Below are 19,897 nucleotides of genomic sequence, written 5' to 3'. Positions count from 1 at the left end.
AAGGCAACGATTGACGTCTGGTGCAACGTCATAGACCGGCGACGCGGCTTTGCGGCTGTGCCGTTGCACGGATCGAGCTTTGGCTTCCTCCCGTGTAAGTCGCTCAGCTGTCGTCTGTGTTCCATTATGCGCCGAGTTTTGGGCACGTCTAAGCGAGATACCGGAGGATCTGACCGTGTCTTGCTCTGTTACCTCACATTGAAGATCTTGTTAGCAAGTACGTATAGTGGCCAGCATCGCAGCTGAACAAGCTCGTTCGTCCGAGAGAGTCAAGGTAGGTTAGGGTACCAAGTCCTACTTCATGTGTCATCTCCAAGTCGAGGCACAGCCAAGATTGAATCCATGCACCAGGCAGAGAAGCCATCTCAGCTGCTGGGAGATCGGTTTGCTTGATTAGCTTGAGATTACCCCGTACACACTTTATCCTCTCATCTTGCACCCAATTTGACGGAACGCTTGGCACGGTCAATCTCCGTCAAAGAGATTCCGACATTCCGAACCAGGCGAACCATCTCAAACCAGCGTTTTCAGCAGCAGTAATACTACCTTGACTTACTTTCTCTGGGGAAGCAAAGTCCCTACTCACCTAGTACTGCTACTGGGTACTGCGTAGGTTGGTATATCCGTTATCCATGAGCTAGGTAAGAAGCCACAATGAAGCCACAGTGCAACCAGCGGAGCATCTCCCGGGAACACAGAACGGCATTCATTTCCATGGTAATAGATGAGCACCACAGATGCGCAAGTCAAGTCGAGATGCGCCATCAGCACGTTATCATCCATCTACCTACTATTACTTAGCACAATACATACAGTACCGTAGCAGTGCCTTGCGGCGATCACGGGCCTCACAGCGATTGAAACTATTAGATGCGTGGCTGAGGCGGGAAGTTGGAGGGCAAGAGGGATGGGCGGCCCCTGCAGAGCGCTGCCGTGCTAGCGGCCAATAGGGGCAGCTGGAGCGCCAGCCCTGACCAGAGCTAGGCGGGAAGCGTGCTGGTCTAATGCAGGAACCGAAACATGGTGGCAACCACTGCAGGTGCTTCCTGCCCACCCAGGCTGGTAGCCATCCTTGCCATCCCATTCTGGGCGTCGGTCTCTGTGTCTTTCCTCCTTCTCAGCATCACCAGCAACATGGAGGAACAGCCAGGATACCTTACCTTACCTACTCATCATCACAATGCAAAGCAGACGAGAGTCCCCTCTCGCAGCCTCTATTGATCATCACCAACGCGTCAGCACGCCAGAAAGCAGCAGCAGAGAGCCCCCCCAAATGCCCCGACGCGCGCTGCGGTGCTGTCGCCTCCCGTGTCTGGCTTGGCGAGCCATCCGTCATGTTTCGTCTTCTCCGCTTCGCGACCCCTTCGTCATTAATAGCTTTCCAGACTTCAGCTGGGGCGGCCCCTTTACGACTCGATCCCTGTCCTCTCGCCCCGGTGTTTAGGCTGGGCCTTGTTTCTCCCACTTCATGCTTCCGAAACTTTGCCTGTGTTTATTACCTCTTGGGTGTTACTACCGCGGCCACGCTGTCGCCCTCCGCACACAAGTCTGGGTGACGGTGCCCGGATGGACGCTCTGATGCTGACCGGCGCAGCCTCACGGATGAGCGTGATCGACAAGTGCATCGGGCGACAGGACATGTGATTGGCGCAAAATGGGATTCGCTGGGATTCCGATTCCTGCAGAGCAGCGACCTCAGATGCTGGCCTGATTTCAGGATTGCCGCCAAGGCCCTAAGAAGCATGTCTTCTCCCCTCCTCTTTCGGTAGCTTGCACGGGACAGCAGAGCAGCTGAATGTTTGTTCGCCCAAATTGACAAAGCCGGCGCCTTCAGACATGAGTTGGCCGGGAAGAAGAAAGGAAGGAGGGGGGAAAAGGAGTTCGGATAGATGCGCCCGTCTACGCGCCCATCTGAGCTTTGCAAAGCAATGGGTTTAGTAGTATATCGTCTGCAGCTGCGGGACGCACGGGAGGCGCGCACAGGTGATCGAAGCAGACCGGCTTCACGCCCAACAACTTTATTTAGCACTCTAGCTTCGATTGAAGCTTATCTGGTGCCACCGAGCGCTCCGTCCGTATCCCGCTGCAGGAACTCGGTCGCTGGACTGCAGAAGCTTGAAGCTTGAGGCCTCTTGTGGTGTTGGCTCGCCCGTGTGTGCAACCGTTGATTCGCCACATCGAGGAGGTGAGAACGCGGGAGAGCTCTGGTCCCCCCCGGTCGTCTTCATTTGCTCATTTCCTCTGTGCGCCCACGACTAATATCCACTGCCGCGGCTTGGCCCCAAACAGACGCAGGCAGAGCCGTCCTGCTCGTCCCTGGATTGGCGCAACCCTGTGGCCGTTTTGACTGCTCCCAAGCGACGCCATACAGGTACAGACATGGATGCTGGGACCCACGCCAAGGCCCCGGGATCGCCTGGGCTTGTCGAGTCGTCTCTCTGTTCGCTCGTCGACTACGAGTAATTATCCACCTGCGCAGGCAGGGTACGGGACGCCGAACTGGTTATACATAATGCTCCCTGGACCAGCTCCCTCGCTCTCCATCTCGACCTCAGAGGTCTCCCTCCTTCTCGCCTAAGTCGCTCCCTTTTTGTGTCCAACTGTTTTTCAGTCCTTCCTTCTTCTTCGTGCTTCTTCTTATTATTACAGCCTCTTTGCCGGTCATTCTTTACGCCGGCAATTGCATACGTTCGCTACAAGTATGCGTTCCACTCTTTACGGCCTCGCGGCCCTGCCGCTTGCGGCTCAAGCCCTCGAATTCATCGACGACACAGTCGCCCAGCAAAATGGAATTATGCGATATACCCTCACCACTACCAAGGGTGCCACCTCGAAGCACCTTCACAGGCGCCAGGATAGCGCCGATTTGATGTCCCAACAGACTGGCTACTTTTACAGCATCCAGCTCGAGATTGGCACACCACCGCAGGCAGTGAGCGTCAATTTCGATACTGGCTCCTCCGAGCTCTGGGTCAACCCCGTGTGCAGCAAGGCGACGGACCCTGCCTTTTGCAAGACCTTTGGCCAGTACAACCATTCCACCACCTTTGTCGACGCCAAGGCTCCCGGAGGTATCAAGTATGGTACCGGCTTTGTTGATTTCAACTACGGCTACGACTATGTCCAGCTTGGCTGTAAGTGAAATGTCCCTTTCAAAGAAGAAAAAAAAAATTTGAGGAGCCGTCGTGATGGTGGAATCTATGAGTCAAGAGGGACCCAATAGACTCAGCTCAAGCTTGCTTCGATGCCAGCTTGAGGACGACCTGATGATTGGGAGGGTAATACGGGAGACATGGGAGTATAAAGATGGCTGACCAGCAAATGCAGCTCTGCGTATCAATCAGCAAGTCTTCGGTGTTGCCACTGACAGCGAGTTTGCTTCCGTCGGTATCCTCGGTGCCGGTCCCGACCTCAGCGGCTGGACGAGCCCCTACCCCTTTGTCATTGACAACCTGGTCAAGCAGGGCTTCATCAAGAGCAGGGCTTTCAGTCTCGACATCCGTGGCCTCGACAGCGACCGAGGCTCCGTCACCTACGGCGGAATCGATATCAAGAAGTTCTCTGGCCCCCTTGCCAAGAAGCCCATCATCCCCGCCGCCCAGTCCCCCGATGGCTACACCCGCTACTGGGTCCATATGGACGGTATGAGCATCACCAAGGAGGACGGCTCCAAGTTTGAGATCTTCGACAAGCCCAACGGCCAGCCGGTGCTCCTCGACAGCGGCTACACCGTCAGCACCCTTCCCGGCCCCCTGATGGACAAGATCCTCGAGGCCTTCCCCTCTGCTCGTCTGGAGTCCACCTCGGGCGACTACATTGTGGACTGCGACATCATTGACACCCCCGGCCGTGTCAACTTCAAGTTTGGCAACGTTGTGGTCGACGTCGAGTACAAGGACTTCATCTGGCAGCAGCCTGACCTGGGCATCTGCAAGCTCGGTGTGTCCCAGGACGACAACTTCCCTGTTTTGGGCGACACCTTTTTGCGCGCTGCCTACGTCGTCTTTGACTGGGACAACCAGGAGGTCCACATTGCGGCCAACGAGGACTGCGGCGACGAGCTGATCCCCATCGGCTCCGGCCCCGACGCCATCCCGGCTTCTGCCATTGGCAAGTGCTCTCCCTCCGTCAAGACCGACACGACCACCTCTGTTGCGGAGACCACAGCCACCTCCGCTGCCGCCTCGACGTCTGAACTGGCCGCCACCACCTCCGAGGCTGCTACCACCTCCTCCGAGGCCGCCACCACTTCTGCCGCCGCCGAGACCACCAGCGTGCCGCTGAACACTGCGCCCGCCACCACCGGACTTCTGCCCACGACCTCGCACCGGTTCAGCAACGGTACCGCCCCCTACCCCATCCCGAGCCTCAGCTCCGTCGCCGCCGCCGCCGGTTCCAGCACCGTCCCCTCGGAATCCAGCACCGGCGCTGCTGCTGCCGGCACCACCTCCGCGGCCACTGGCTCTGGCTCTGGCTCTGGCTCTGGCGACGCCACCACGGCCTCCGCAACGTACACATCGACCTTCACCACCACCAACGTGTACACTGTCACCTCGTGCCCGCCTTCAGTCACCAACTGCCCCGTTGGCCACGTCACGACTGAGGTTGTCGTTGCGTACACGACCTGGTGCCCCGTTGAGAACGGCCCGCATCCCACGGCTCCTCCCAAGCCCGCAGCTCCCGAGATCACTGCAACCTTCACGCTGCCCAACACGTACACCTGCAGCCAAGGCAAGAACACCTGCAGCAACCCCAAGACGGCGCCTAACGTTATTGTTGTCACTCCCATTGTCACCCAGACGGCCCCCGTTGTCATCCCTGGTATTGCGGCCCCCACTCCCACTCCCTCTGTCGCCGCCTCGTCTCCCGCCTCGCCCAGCGTGGTGCCATCGCCCACTGCCCCTGTCGCCACCAGCCCGGCCCAGTCCGCCTACTACCCGCCTCCCCCTCCGCCTGAGCATGCCGTCTCTACTCCGGTTGCCAACCCCCCGGCTGTCACGCCGGCTCCGGCTCCCTTCCCTAGCGGTGGACTGACGACCGTCATCGCCCCTGGCAGCACTGGCGTTCCCTCTCAGCCTGCCCAGTCTGGCCTGCCTCCTGTCCCGGCCGGAGCTGCTGGGTTCCGCGCACCTGCCGCGGTGGCTCTGTTGGCCGGAGCCGTGGCTGCTGCTTTGTTGTAAATTTTGCATGTGAATACGAGATGAGCATTGTACACTTTGGTTATGTTTAATTCAGAAGAAGAGAAGCTCAAGCACACATAGACAGAGGAGATGACGAGTGCGCGGGCGCGTGTCTGTATGAAAGTGCGTGTACGGATGGCGGATCACTGATCAAAGGGTTCGATGGTGTCCGTCGCCTGGCCCCATAATGCTATATACCTTATTACCCAGCCCAGAGTTGTGGATTGTTTTTTCTTCCTTCGCGAGGCTTCTGTAGAGGTACATGGGATCGATGTCTCCTATATCGCGATTAATATTTATACCTTGTCTCACCATTATGAAGTGTTGTTGCTATGGTTCTCAAGGCAATCTGTGTGACAACCATGATTCTAAGAAGTCTTCAATGATGATGATGATGCCTTGCTTGCATGTTGAGATTATTCGACAATGCGCGTCCTTTTTGTTCCCTTTTGCCCCATGTTGTAAGTTGCTTCCTGTCTACCATGACTTCTTGTTTCAATCCAACTGTTTTTGATGTAATGATAGGATCAATCGTCTGTATTCATATATCGCGAACAAGATACTTATATAGAGAACAATGATCTGCTCATAATCTTGGAAGTGAGGTCGCTGTTCCATCCTCTTGTGCTGCTTTCACGAGACACACATCTACGGGATCGCCCGTTTGGGGCACAGACGACTGGGTGCATCTTCTGCTCCGGAAGAGAGCCACTTGACTGACTGAAGGATTGACAGAGGCATCTTGGTGAGGAACCATAGGGGGGTTTGTAGATGAATCACACGACGAAATTTTCGACTGCCTAGGGCATACCTACGCGAGTACCTCACTTCTCAATCTCACTGTGAAGGCCTCTTTTCCAGTATCGGTGACTGTTCTCTTTGGTTCACGCGGAACATGTACGTTCAGGCACCTCAAAATATCATGCCTTGGAGTAGGATCGAGCAATTCCATCCCATTACAGGGCATAAGTCAGATAAATCATTGGAAAAGGACGCCTCGCCCTATCCTCCGTTTTTTTTTCTTGGTGTTTCTCTTAAGTACACTGCTATGAAAGCGCCGCAGACTTGTAGGAGCGGGTAATAAATCGCCACCCATATGGGGATGATGGTGTGACAACTCTGGGAGGGAGGGAGAGAGGATCTCGACATGATCAGAAGCTTGATCTCTTATCACGATCCTAGCGGCCCTTTTGAGATGTTGGTGTGGATGCGGACTACACCATCACACCCGGCACCAGAAGATAGGCAAGTGAGGAAATGTGTAAAATAAAGAGAAGAGCAGAAAAGTAGAAACGGAGAGGATGGCATCGAGAGAGGGTGAGGGAAAAAGAGAGAGAGGATAAGGCGGCGGGAGAGCGAGAAGAGGACAAAAGGGCAACCATGACAGCGTCAGAGTCACCCTGAGTTCAGTCGCGGATTCACACGAAATCCCCACAGGACTTTGTTTACTTCCTTTCCAACTATGGCACCTTTAACGATAGCCATGAGCTGCCAAAAGGCTCGGCAACTCTCCAACTGGCTTATAGCCACGCCATAGTGTTTGTTTTTCCCATGTGATAAACTCCACTCTATGCAGGTGCAGACGCAAATGGCTTTCAAAACCCACACGCACAAGAAGAAGCAAAAGCATAGTATTACCGAACCAAAAAGCCAGGCGAGAGAAAAGAGGAATGGATGGCAGAAGCGAAGCACATCGTCATTGACGGGTCTGCCGGCACCAGCTGAACAGGCAGCACCGCCAAGAGACAGGGAGAGGGTGGTGAAAGCCGCAAAAGGACATTGTTTCTCGTTCATGGTAACAAACCGCAACCCCGCGCTCGCCATTTCGCCCTCTGTACATGTTGTCTCTTTTTGTTACTGCCACTCCAGAGCCTTTTCCCTCTTCCTGTGTGTGTGTGTATCTGGGAGGGGTGGAGTAGAGCCAAAAGTTCGTTTTCTTTTTCTTCTGCCCTTGCCCGCGAAGCTGTTTCGTACGGGAGCGTTGCATCTGTACCTATGCTGTATGTGGTAATGCGTGTAAGTCTAGCTGCGATAAGGCTCGTTGCTACTAGGAATGGGACCCTTTTTGACAGAACCAGAACCCTGCCCTCCCGTTGTCATCGCATTATTGGGGGGGCCAGGAGGGGGGACGCGAATCGACGATCACTGCCTCCTAGCAGCATAGTAATACTGTTTACCGCGACCTGGTCAACTCCGGGCTCCGGCTCCAACAAGGGAATCGACGGACCAGCCGGTAGTATGCGCCAAAAAGACACTCAGCAGGCGAGGCGAGACAGTTCACGTCGGTCAACTGCCTTGGGCCCGCTGCCAAGCTGCGTGGTTTGCTTGCAGGCAAGCTTGACGTCTCGTTCGCACCCTGCCGCCGTCGCTCTGCCCTGACTCTCTCTCCTCCCACCAGGGTCGCTTTTCGTGGGCAAAAGAAGCGATTCATTGCCTTGCGCTTACCAGCGATGAGAGGTGGAGATAAGGGCAAGCTGATCAGCTTTTCAAACCCGTCAAGCGATCGCAGGGCAAGGCAGGACAGGGTGTCTCCACAACCGGTGCGACACCTCAGCGCGTATCGTGAAATGGGCTCTTGCTGAGGAGCTCAAGATGGCCGTCGGGAGTAGTCCGAGCCATTGATCTCAAAGGCCGGCTTGCTTTCCGGACGAGTTGATGAACAGCGCCCGATGCTGGCGGCCAATCCCGTGGCAAGATCGAAAGGCTTGCCGCTGCCGAACTGTAGGTGCAGTGCGACCGGATCATGCAAACGATGGACTTGGAGGAGGAGCATCGGCTTCTTGCCGCCACCCTCCAAAGGGCTTCGGGAACTGCGGCTGTGAATCCCACCGCATATCTTCGTCGTCTTCGGAGTTCATGCAAGGGGCCCGATTCGAGCGGAGGCGAAGAGACCAGTGGCAGCCCAACTGGGGCGCTTCGTACCACAGCACGCAACAGACCGAGAGCCAGAAAGACGGGAATAAACTCGCAGCTTCACGGCTGCAAAACATGGACCTTGCTTGCACTGCTTTTCTTTTTTTGATTGCAGGCTTGGTATGCAGGTCAAGCACATTGTCCACCAGCTACCCTCATTCGAGAAGCTTCAGGACAGAGCGTTTGCCTGTTTGACGTGTGAATGGTTCCATACCTTCCACAAGGGGTATTCCTTGGGCTGTACGAAGCAACGCCACCCCCGTCAGTCAAGACCTCAAATGTAGCGTTCCATGTCGCATGAAAGGAAATGTTACCTCGACAGCCACGGTCCGGGGTACATAAGTCGACCGTCAACGGGTGTCGCCGCATACGAGATGCCGGGGGGGGGGGAGTTGGTCTTGGACATGCGAAATTCGATGGGGGTTTCTTTTCCCTTGGTCGTCTCTCGCATAAAGACATTCCGCGAGCTATCGCTTCTCTCGACTGCTCCTCCTTGAAGGGGGGGGGGGATGTGATGATATGAGAAAGAAAGTCCGGTGTCCTTGTAAGGATCGTGAATAAGAAGGATTCATCATGTATGCTGCTTGGTCCAGCCATTATAGCCCCACCACCGTGAAAGAAAGATGCACCATGGGCTTGCTCGGAATGCAGGAATTCCGGAGCTCAACGACAAAAGCGAGTGCTAAGTGAAGACAGCATGGAAAAGAACGTCAAAGATTTCCGACGAGAGCACCCAGAGTCCCGTGTGGGGGAGCCGGGGCAGGGCCAAGTGCTCCGCAGACGCTTGATGCTAACCGTTTGTTACGCACTCGCCCGTAATAACTTTCGCCCTCCAATCTATCTTCTGCAGATTCGCCTTTAGCCTGTCTCTGCAGTGCAGCCGTGGACTGCGGATGTGACGCTGTGTGTCCACTGCCCATGCATCGCTTTCAATTCGGAAACCCGCGTGCAGCGTGGACGTATCGTCGTAGCGTAGTATTCAAGGTCTGTCCACCTTTGGCGCCCGCCACCTATTCCCAAGTGGAATTGCCGGGATCAAAGTCCAGGTCGTCTTCTTTTGCCGCCGACTAAGGTTGACATTGGCGAGGCCTGGTGACCACAGTTCCGTACGTGTTTGCTGCCCTCATGTCCCATGCTCCTTTCCCTCTCGCTCCCGATGTCCAGTTTGTTGACCATCAAAGTTGGTGTTCGGAGCCTTTGCTGAGCCGTCAGAGAGAGGCAAGCACTAGACTGTACAGAACAATCTATCCATTGCGTGCTTGACTAGACGTGGTTACTCTCGGCACAGCTCTTGGGCTCGCGGAGTCCATGCGTGGCATTTGGGGCATTTGGTTTGTGTGGCCTTGTAATAACCAAGAATGTGATAGTTGGCCTTAGTAAAGCTGTTGACGAATCTGAGCTCTCCGACCCTGCGTCCGAGCATGCGGCCAGCTCGACTGGTGTGCTGAGTAGCTGCCTCTGGCTGGCCTGTAGCTTGATGAAAGGGGAATGAAGCACCTGCATAACATGCCAGGGCCCTTCGAATGGTGGCCAAGGGAGCAATGGTCAGTCGCCGATGCAGCGAAATGGCCAGATGCCACCCAGTACGCCCGTTTTCTAGCCCAACTTCGCGTGGCAGAGGGGATCGATGTCGATAATGGGAAACGATCAACAGGTGGGATAGGACAAGTGATATGCACCATGCTTGCCAGATGGCGGCGCGTGAACAAGGGTCAGAAAGACTTGGAGGGTGACTTGTTCGCTTGCAGAGCTTCATGCATGCCATCAGATGGCATCATCACAATTTGATGGTTGTGCAGTCCGAAAAAAACTTGAACCAAGAAAATTTTCTTCCTGTAAACATGAGGGTGGAGTTGAGACAACAAGGCATGGAGATCCGGGTGTATCCTTGCAACTAGGCTCAAAGGACTCAAGTTCTTGTAGGCATACCTACTTTACGCAAGCATGCGGACTCTGCATCTTGTGAGTGTTGCAGCAAGTCTCCTGACGCTGAGAGCCAAACCTCGTGGCAGCCCATTAGATTTGGGTTCGGGGGACTCTGCGCAAGCATTGGTAGTAATAGTAGTACTAGCGCTACTGCGAAATACTGTGTCGTAGGTTGAGGCCCTCTGATTCACAAACAGGTTGTTGAGGTTGGGAACTTTTGTGCTACAGAGTCTGGGTTGCACTCAGTGACCTCTCTGTGCTAGTTCAACGCTGCGTCCTGGACTTCCCGCCAAGGAGAGGCCGTGACGAACTGCTGGAGAGTATGAGAGACAATCCATCCAGTCCGCATCAAATCCACGTGGTTTGACAAGTTCATGGCGTCGGTTCTCCAGCAAGGAGTTGCGGGACGTTCTTTGGCCCACAGGCTGCGCTCGAATGGCTCAGTTCCTTCCGTGGGGATGTAGGACCACTTCCATGAACAATGCAGTATTATTCCATGCCTCTTTAAGCGGAGAACGAGTCAAAGGAATGTAAACGGGAAACCAATAGTCCAGCAGAATACTAGTTTCCTTTCGCTCCCTTGGAACGCTTCCCGCGGTTCTTGAATTCTGATTTGACGGGCCGATAATTGTAAACGTACAGAGTTGCCTGCCTGTAGGTTCCCCGAAACTGCTCAGCATCAGGGGCGTGAGTCGGTCAATGCTCCGACATACTGTCTGCCGCCTGCCTTCGGGCGAAACTTGCCATTACGTCTTGGAAACTGGCATCAGGGTCAAGGGTTGCCAGGACGCTGTTGGCGAGTGAATCGATGCGTCTTTGCGGGGAAGCATGTCAGCCGACAAGCAGAAAGCGTCTGCTTGAGTCTGGGGAACATCGAGACGGCCGCTTTGCCTTCGTCCACAGCGACGGCCAGAGCAGCTTCCCCGCTATTGCACGGCTCATCATCGGGGTGATTTCCTTCTAGCGGTCTGTTCCGCACACGCCCTGGTCGGGGGCTTTATAAGTCTGCGAGTCGAAGCCATGGGGGCGTAAACTCAAGAGCCAATCAAAGGGCCAAGTCACAACCCCGGAAAACCAGGTCCAGTTTTCAAGACCCGTCGTTGGCACTAGGATCAATCAGTCAGTCCTCCGTTTGCAATACAGCAATCCGTCTGAATCGGCTCCGAAGGGGCGGCTAGGGACAGGTACGAACCATCCTCGTAGCGCGAGTCCGAAAACTTGCGGAATGAACAAAGAAGATGAAGGAAAAAGTTGCTTTGCGCGAAAAGTCGGCCGTACCATGGCTGGCGAGCCCCTCTCCTCCCGAGTCCTAGATGGCGCGGGGACATGACAAGGCCAAGCTGGGACGCGCCACTTTGACTGGATATCACAACGCTGGACGAAGAGTAATCGGCACGGAGAACGACTTCGAAGCCAAGGGGATTGCTTTGACGGGCCTTCCGTGGCATCGCAAGGTGAAGGAGGGTGGCAATGGGATAGGATGCACAAAGAGACGTCGAGGCATCGCTGCAACGTTGTACTCCCGGTTGACTCTCCATTCCTCAGCCAATCGGGGGGCAACGATAAAAATTCCACGACCCAGCTTTGATATCGCCCACGATTAGGCATTCGACTGTATGTCTGTATGTAGGTCCATTCAGGAGCAACCATGCGCCTACTGTACAGGCATGGGCGTTCTCTCTCTGCCAAGCCCAGATCTAGGGATTCGTACCTTGCTTGACCATTAGAAGATGAAACAGCCGGGTTCGGGCATCAACGTCATCGGGCTTCTGGGTGTACCAGTGCATGGGGCGCGACGGAATGGGTGTCAGGATGCGGATAGGAGGACAGCTGATATATCAAACATCATACCTTTGGCGGTCTTCGTCCTGACCAAGCCGTAGCCAAGGTCCAAATGGCATGTCCGCAGACATTACACACCTCATTATCGCTCCCCAAAGGCGGGCCATCGGAGGAAGTCCGGCCGGATAGTCGGTAGGAGGCTTTGGTGCCCTTGGTGCCGTCGTTGACGAGCCACTATTTTGTCCCCCAGCTCAGGATCGAGCTGGGGGGCGTTTTTCCGCCCCAGAGATCGTGATGCTATCCCCATTGAGGGGTTCCTCCGGCATTGGGCTCTTGCTGAGTCGCCAAGAGTTTGATGGCCGAATGAGGATCCCACCGCCTCTCAGCTTTGACAGGTGGTTCAAGTGAAAGGATGGCGTTCATCAAGGGCAGACAGCGAGAGTTCCCGAATCGAAAGCAGAGCGACCCCGCTTGACGGCGTTGGTCGACGTGGGCCTTACATAAGCCGCTGCCCCCACGGCCAAGGAACGACGCGCTCGTCAGGCACTCGCTTAAGCCAATCGATAAGGTTAAGAGCAAAGGGGAAAGGGCGCCGGAAAGTGGAGGTACATAGAGGACATGAATCGCCGTTGCCCGCACTCAGAGCGTACCAAGGTAGGTACTTAGGAACTTCGGTAGCAAGTACTACAGTAATTGCGCAGAGGTATCACTTTTTCTGACCTCTTTGGGGGGGCAAAAAGATCACCTGAGCTGGCCAGCCAGCGTTGTTGACGCGGGAAGATCTCTCGGCATCCAGCGCCAATTCGCCCAAACAAGCATCCCATCCAGCGCCACCAATGCGTCTGGTGCAAGCGGCAGAGGGACTTTTGGATCAACCACGGAGGCTTAGACTTTGGGCTGTCCTGGACTTCTACGCCGCGTTCCGCGCCTTTTCTAGCTCGACTCGCCCTTCGGCCCCTGGATCTGCACAGTCTCCAAAGGGCTTGGTCTGCGCGCCACGCGCTCTTTTTATTGTATCAGTATACACTCGGATGAACAGAGCGTTAACAGAGAAAGCTGTGAGATTCCGGCCACTGCTGTTAATCCTGCGTCTCCTCGAAAGAACACGGCATAGGTAGGTACCCACAAGCAAGCTGCTAAGGCAGGCAGCTGGAGCTCGACGCACCAGAAGCCGCTCGTCACTGCAGCTCTTATCGCCTGTCAAGGTTCCATTGTCTGTCACTTCGCCTACCTAATAGATTGCACAGGTAATAGTGGAAGTGGGCTGACAAGCACAAGATGCTCGAGCCGTTCTCTGCTTCTGATTCTCTCCTTTCTCCCCTTCCCTTTTTTAATCAGATCAATAAGGTATCCCCCCACCCGGTGATAACGCCATCGTTGTATGCAACACGGGCAAGCCGGATGGATATCACCGCAGCCGAACGCTGTTGCATCTCGGTCTAGGCAGATGATAAGGCCTCCGAGGAGGAGCGACAAATCTGCTTACCGTGTAGTGCATGTTGCAATTACGGACATTACGGCATCTCGTATGCTTCACACTTTGGACATGGCTATGTCTGGCAATATGCCAGTCTGCTCAGGTAGCACAGGAAGTTCGAGTGCCCGGCCAGAAGGAGCTGCTGTTAGCATCGTGATAGCAGAAAGGGTGCAGTATGTGATATATGTATGTCACGTATCCTTGGCTCGGCAGGGAGATTACAGTTGGCCATCCCGTGCGGCACCAACTAGTTGCAGCCTGAACACAATGGGGTTTGCAGCCTGATGATGCGGCCCACGATGCTCCAGAGGACGTGCCCGGGTCTTCGAAGACGTGCCATGATGCTCAGGACATCTGCAAAGCAGTTGATATCCATGCCTCATCCCGAAGCAAAAAGAAAGAAGAGGGGGGAAGAATTAGCGAGTCAAATTAGAGGCTAAGCAGACAGACAAACATGCATTGGGATGCCGACGTATCAGAGTCTGTGGCTTGAAACCGCCCTTTGCTTCTCTTCTTCCAACTCCTCTTTGGTGTTGGTGAGCTTCTTTCGAACGGTGCCCGGTTGGCAGGGCACACAGGTCAAGACCTGTATTCGTAGACCTCTCCCGTTGGCTGCTTTTGACACTGGCCTCGGCGCCAGCAATTGACCAGAAGCGAGAGACGAGAGTTGTCGAACGGCCATGCTAGAGACACACCAAGGGCCTGAGCAGCTCGCCAGACTTGTTCAGATGCTGCTCGTGGCTGCATGTCTCGAAGAAGCAAGGGTCGATACGCGCTTTGTTTGGTGGAGCTACTGGTGATCGACATCCCAAAGCCGCCACCTGTTGACCCAATCCGGTCACGCTGCCACAACTTGTCATCTCCTTGTCGGCGCCAGCTGACGATGCGAAGAATAACTCCAATGCCATCACCTTGTGCTAGTGGCACAGATAATTTGATGTGAACCAGTAGAAACGGGCGAGGCAAGTCTATCTGATCAGTGAGCTTTCGTGCGTAACAGATGCAAAGCCAACCAAGGCACATGCACGCGTGATGCTGTTATAAGGTATGCTCCGTCCACTCCACTCCACAGCAATCATTGTGGTAGGAAGGTTGGCCGTCTACACATCCTACAGTTGTAGCTTTCGAGCTGATAGACACTCATCTTGCACAAAACTGCTGGCAGGGCGAGGAGTTCGCTGCATACTCTGCCCACTCGTACACTGGAGGCTATGGCGAGCTAGGTTGAGGTCTTGGTGTCACCATGCCTGCACTTTGCTATGAAGCAACTGGTGGGCATGGCCACGGCGTACTCACTGGAGGCTCAGGTGCTTGGAGCCGAGTGCAAAAATCAGCAGAAGGCACAGGGAGATTAAGGAAGCAATGAGAAGGGAGGATAAACTGGCCGACAGGAAACGGCAATCCACCTGGACCAGACATGCCTCGAAAGCAGTTCTCATAGCCCTTGTCGACTTTCGCGTGGCTATCGCATGAACGTACATACGTACAGGCTAGGGGAAATGAACGACCAATGCTTGGGCGCAACGGCAAGCATGCTTCTAGAAGAGCGAATCGATACGTTGGTGGCACGAATAGCAGTAGGACAAGGCGCATGTGCCTCAGCAGGCAATCTGCTAAGGTTGCTGCAAGAACCATGAACCCTGCTCAGCTCTGCTCAGCTCGACTCACGCCTGTCGCAAAAGCCTCAATCTCCTACTTTGCGAGAGACTGTCAACTTCCTGCGCTTGATGCTCCATCAATTGCACATACATGCGTGGGACGGGTGGGCGACACTCGGCGTTAAAAGCAGTGAGACGCTGAATCAGGCCAGGACAGGCCAGCGATCAGCCAGGTGCTTCTGAGCGGGAATCTGATGTGATAGAAAGCAGGCATCTTCTGATAAGGCCGAGGCTGCGATTCGCACAAGTACTACTACTCGAGCCATGCATCTCAAGGGCAGCAGACACCACGGTCTTCGGGCATCCTCGCAGGGGCCCTAGGCCGGTGTACTGTAACAACCGCCTTGCTGCGGCGTCGACCTAGTCTGCCATGTCCCCGGACCGAGGCGGAAAAGCGAATACGTCTGATACAAGGACGATTTCTGTCTGGCGTGTCGACTCTCCGTCCCCTGGCACGTTAGTAGTGGGGGAGGGGTGCAACGCCCCTCCGCATATGCTACTCGAACAGCGTTGTCTAGACCTACCTCTTGTACGGAGGCGGCGCTCCGTTTCGCTGTGCTAACGGCCCCTCAGACGGGACGGAGCAACTTGAAGTGCAATGGAACACTTGGGCATTTGATTAGCAGCACCAAAGCAATAAGAAGAAGGACTTCGGCTGATATCAGTATGACCTTGACTCGTACACGTCTTGCGGATGTTCTGCCAGGTATGCCACGCCGCGCTTGGGGTCGACCCGTGCAAGGCCGCCACTCGGAGCCAAGGTACTCGAACATTTCGTCACAATCGCTGTTGGAACTCGTGGTGTCGACTGACTCTTGTTATCGACAACCGGTCGATGCCGCATGAAATCAAGTGATGCCCTTGATGGTTGCCGCAGAGAGAAGTCCTCACTGTGTGCCGAGAGTCTGTCGCCTTGTCCAATGACACGCAGCATCGCTCTTCTGCTCCATTCTGACACTGTCTCGGGCGCTGGAGATGGTCCTTCATCTAATCGCGCCGCTCCACTCGCCATCGAGCGATTGTGACTGCCGTGACTTGCTAGCTGCCAGTGGCTACAACCACACCGAGTCCCCAGGGAGTTCACACGTGCGCTCCAGATGGTGATCCGCGGCGTGACAGGAACCGACGAGACAGATTGCTTGCATCGGAGGATCTTCGAGGCGGCTATCTGTCGATGCTCTGGTGCTGATCGCTGGTATGTGCATCGTGAGTGAACCGGACACGGGTACAGGCTCCAGCCGTGTTTCCAGAAATGCCTGGTGTACAACCGAGAAAAAGTGTCGGTTTGAAGGGGGAACGTTTAGCCCTGGGCCTTCAAGATGGTGGTGGTATTACTGGTGCCGGTGCAGGTGCAGGTGCTCTCGGTACCTAAGTAGGTGCTCCGTAATAACTTCAAGGCTCCTTCTGTCGGTTTCAGAGGGCAAGAGGACATGGACGTCTTGGCATGCAAGTGGGCAAGTGCCAGGTGGGTACTGCCAGGCGGTGGGCACGGCATGCTGCGGTACCCCGTACCAGCTGGATAGGTACCTGCCATTGGCAACTTATACTTGGCTGTACCGAATGATCTACACTCACTCTCGTACCCAGTACTTCTGTGACACGGATTTCGTCTGCACGGGGCAGAGCACGGAGCACCGAGGGTGCGCCTTCTGTCTTCATGCACATGTACCTACAGTAAGCATTCACGGTCAAAGTTGGCAGCAGCAACTCAAAGGTGGCAGCGGCGGCAAGAGCCAAAGCCAAACGGGTGCACCAGGGCAAGCCCAGCCTCTCACATTCCTTGAACCTCGTCTTCTGCAGCGAACAAACGCCTCGCAGGGCAGAAGCCAACGACAGAGACGCGTCGATCGACAGCACAGGGCCTTAGTCGACAGTAGCCCAGAGGGCTAGACCAAGCCTCTCTTCACCGTTGGGCCAAGCCCAGGTGTCAGATGAGATCAACGGCTTCTGCCACGGCATCTATCGCTGGTCGGGCCAACAGCACGATGCTAGCCTCCGACCCTGCGACTAGTCCGCCTGGGCGACAGGGCCATCCGGTTGGTGGCTTTTTCCAGGCGGCTCTCCTCCATACTGTACCGAGCGTCGCACCTACAGTGCTCATCTCCTCCCTTCGGGGCGCCGACATGCTGCTGCTGCCCCGGAGCACAGCTCCCGACAAGCTGGTTACCCGCTCTCGGCCCTGACAATCAGCTACTACTACTACGACGTTTACTCGGCTGTGCCTGCAGTGTTTCGTGCTTGGCCGGTGAGTGGTGGCGTTGTGTTTCCGCGTGAGATGCCCCCTTTTGGCGCAGAGTCAGTAGTGGGCTGAGCCGGGCATGAGGGAGTGAGCGTGGGATGACGATTGCAGCCAGCAGAGGCGGGAGTTTTCTCTTTGTGAGATTGGGGGCGTCATTCCCTCTGCCGATGCAAAAAATTTCCCGGCATTCGGACGAAATCTCCCACGACACCACACCTTGCTTGTCCGCTAGCCCTCCAGGCGACGAATGGACCAGACCAACACAACGGCCCGCGTCCGCTCCCCCACAAGACAGCAAGCACCGTGTCGGTCAGCCAGAGCCAGCAGCCAGCCAGCCAGTCAGTCAGACAACCGGGTGCGCTGTTCATCGCCGATGATATCGCCAGCTGCTGCTGCGTGCGGGCGAGACCAAGTGTATGCCCGCTGCTCACATGCAGTGGTGGTGGGCTCGTCCTAAGCAGAACGTCGTACACTGACGGTTCCCCATTTGCGTCATTCGTCGTCGTCTCACAGATGCCCCTCTCGAGAGCATTGACTGCGGGATTGTTTAACGTTTGCTATTCCTGGCGAGGTACCATTACATCCTTCACCAGGCTCGTACGAGGAGTAGATGGCCTTCAGGATTTAGAACCGCTTTGACCAACTCTCGCTCAATAACTTGGACTCGGGCGTTTGAACGGTGGCCGGATGCACCAGATGGTTCGGCCGACACTACTGGCCATGTATACTCGTACCCTCGAGTAGCGGAAGTTTCTCCAGGCGTCTTTCCCAAACACCTGCACGGCCAAATCGCCTCTTCGATCGACTGCAACTGTTATTACTTGATGTTGCCGCTTCGATCAACTCCTCATGGGCGCAGGTCCAGCACTCCCCATCATGGACCGATTATCACGACGACTGGATACTGGGATGCGGCGGCCGCCTCCGAAGGCAAGGCTTCCGCGAGTACTGTTACCAGGTCCTACCAGGCACCAAGCAGTATTGGTAGGGTCTGGCAGGACGATGGAGTCACAGTACGAGACGTATCTGCGTGGTGAACGCCGGCTCCGAGTGGATTCGCAGTGGGTTTTGCAAAAGGACCTGTGCAATGGGAGCCCACAGCAACGCTAGACACCAACTGTAGCCGCTTCCAGGGCCTCTTAGCGCCTCACTGCTCCGGATCCAGAAGACGTCTTGTCCCAGCATTGTGCGCCAGACCGACCTGGTTGAGTCCCCCCCAAGGACGGCTGTCTAATTTCACCTCGTCTCAGTCAAAGGGCGGTGCCGGCAGAGTAGGTCCGTCAGCTCTCGATTTGTTCCGTTCAAGGGACTCCCGTTGGCTTGCAAGCTACCAAATAAGCGCACTCCGTGCTACTCCGTGCTTCATATCCTCGGCTGTTGCTATTACGAGAGTTCCCTGATGTGGACCTGAAGAGTCGAAGCTGCGCTTGTCCACGCAAGAGCATCGTGACGGCTGACTTACCGGTCACGGCGTGACCGAGGATGACGGAAACAGAAACAGATGATGGCAAGTTTCATCTTCCGTCCAAGAATAAAGTCAGAGGGAACGTTTCGCTCAACTCGTGCACACAACCGTGTATGGCTGCGAGTTTCAACCATTCTTCATCTTCAGGATTGGCAGCAAGTTGCAGATACTCTTGCTGGCCCGAACGCTATGGGAAGGGGGTGGCCTGCGCGCCAGAAGTCCATTCACAAGCACTGTCCATGTGCCAATGCCAGTCCATGCATTGACCTAAGGTGCCCTGAGGGGTCGTCTCTGCATTTCTGCTGGCTGGTGGCAGCGGAGCTGGGTAGAAGTGTCTGCCCGCCTCATCTACGAAACCTCATGCCGCACACCCTTTCGCATCCCTTCCCCAATCGACGACCCCCATCTAAGCATACCCCGGCTTGCCCTGGTGGCAGGGGACCGGCATCAAAGACAGAACGGCCCTAATCGACCCCCCTGTTTCCCCATCATGCAGCACATGCCTTACCACCCACCCTGTCTGCGGCTCTCTTGACTTGGGCCACCTTGTCACTCGAGAGTCCTGGGATGCCAGCCAGAGGGCCGACCGAGGATGGTCTTGTCTGCACACCCCTCCTTGGAGAAAGGATCCCGGCCCTAGCCTAGGCTCTCTTCATGTGCCAGGCCCGCTGATCTCCTCTCTGCCCAGGGCTGCTGGCTCTTACTGCAGAGAACGGGGATTCAATCCAGATAGCCCACCACCGTGAAATCACTTGCAAGTCGCCCCTTGTTCACGATCCATGGCACAAGCGTCCCGGCTGCCACTGCCTTTGCCGCTACTGCCAAGTGCCATTCTGACCTTGATGCTTTGCAAGCCGTGCCATATCACCCGGGTCCATGACTTCGCCGGTTCACACCACCACACAGAACTCCGTCCCTTTCATACATAACCTCCGTCATGCCCGTCCTCAACTGAGGTTTCATGCTCCCAGCACAACTTGCTTCATTGGCATAATCCATTCTTCCACAGTACGGTCTACGCAGTCTCACTTCTCTCTTCTTCACAACCTTCCTCACATCTCTCCAATCTGTCTTCAGCCATTACTTGGCGTCGACATCAACTATACCCACCCCTCCCTGAAGAACTCTACTGCAATCTACAACCTGTCAAGCAAGCCATTCTCTCCCTCTTGACCAAAGAAAGGAAAAGACAAGCCTTCAACCTCTTGTACATAACCTCGACACTCTCTTCTATTCTCAACCCTCTCTTCCATCAAC

General features: G+C 55.4%; 1 protein-coding gene across 1 annotated transcript; it reads left to right on the top strand.

The window, feature by feature from the left end:
• Nucleotides 1-2,637: 2,637 nt before the first annotated feature.
• Nucleotides 2,638-5,180, top strand: TRIREDRAFT_121306 (uncharacterized protein; the record flags this gene model as incomplete). Its single annotated transcript, XM_006964579.1, has 2 exons — nucleotides 2,638-3,134; nucleotides 3,328-5,180. The coding sequence occupies exons 1-2, from the start codon at nucleotides 2,702-2,704 to the stop codon at nucleotides 5,178-5,180; spliced, it is 2,286 nt and encodes a 761-aa protein (XP_006964641.1). The 5' UTR covers nucleotides 2,638-2,701.
• Between the last annotated feature and the right edge of the window lie 14,717 nt (nucleotides 5,181-19,897).

Source organism: Trichoderma reesei (genome assembly GCF_000167675.1).
Source record: "Trichoderma reesei QM6a unplaced genomic scaffold TRIREscaffold_7, whole genome shotgun sequence".
In the NCBI taxonomy this organism is placed as follows: domain Eukaryota; kingdom Fungi; phylum Ascomycota; class Sordariomycetes; order Hypocreales; family Hypocreaceae; genus Trichoderma; species Trichoderma reesei.
Note: the sequence above shows the minus strand (reverse complement) of the source record. Positions and strands in the feature narration are given on the sequence as shown.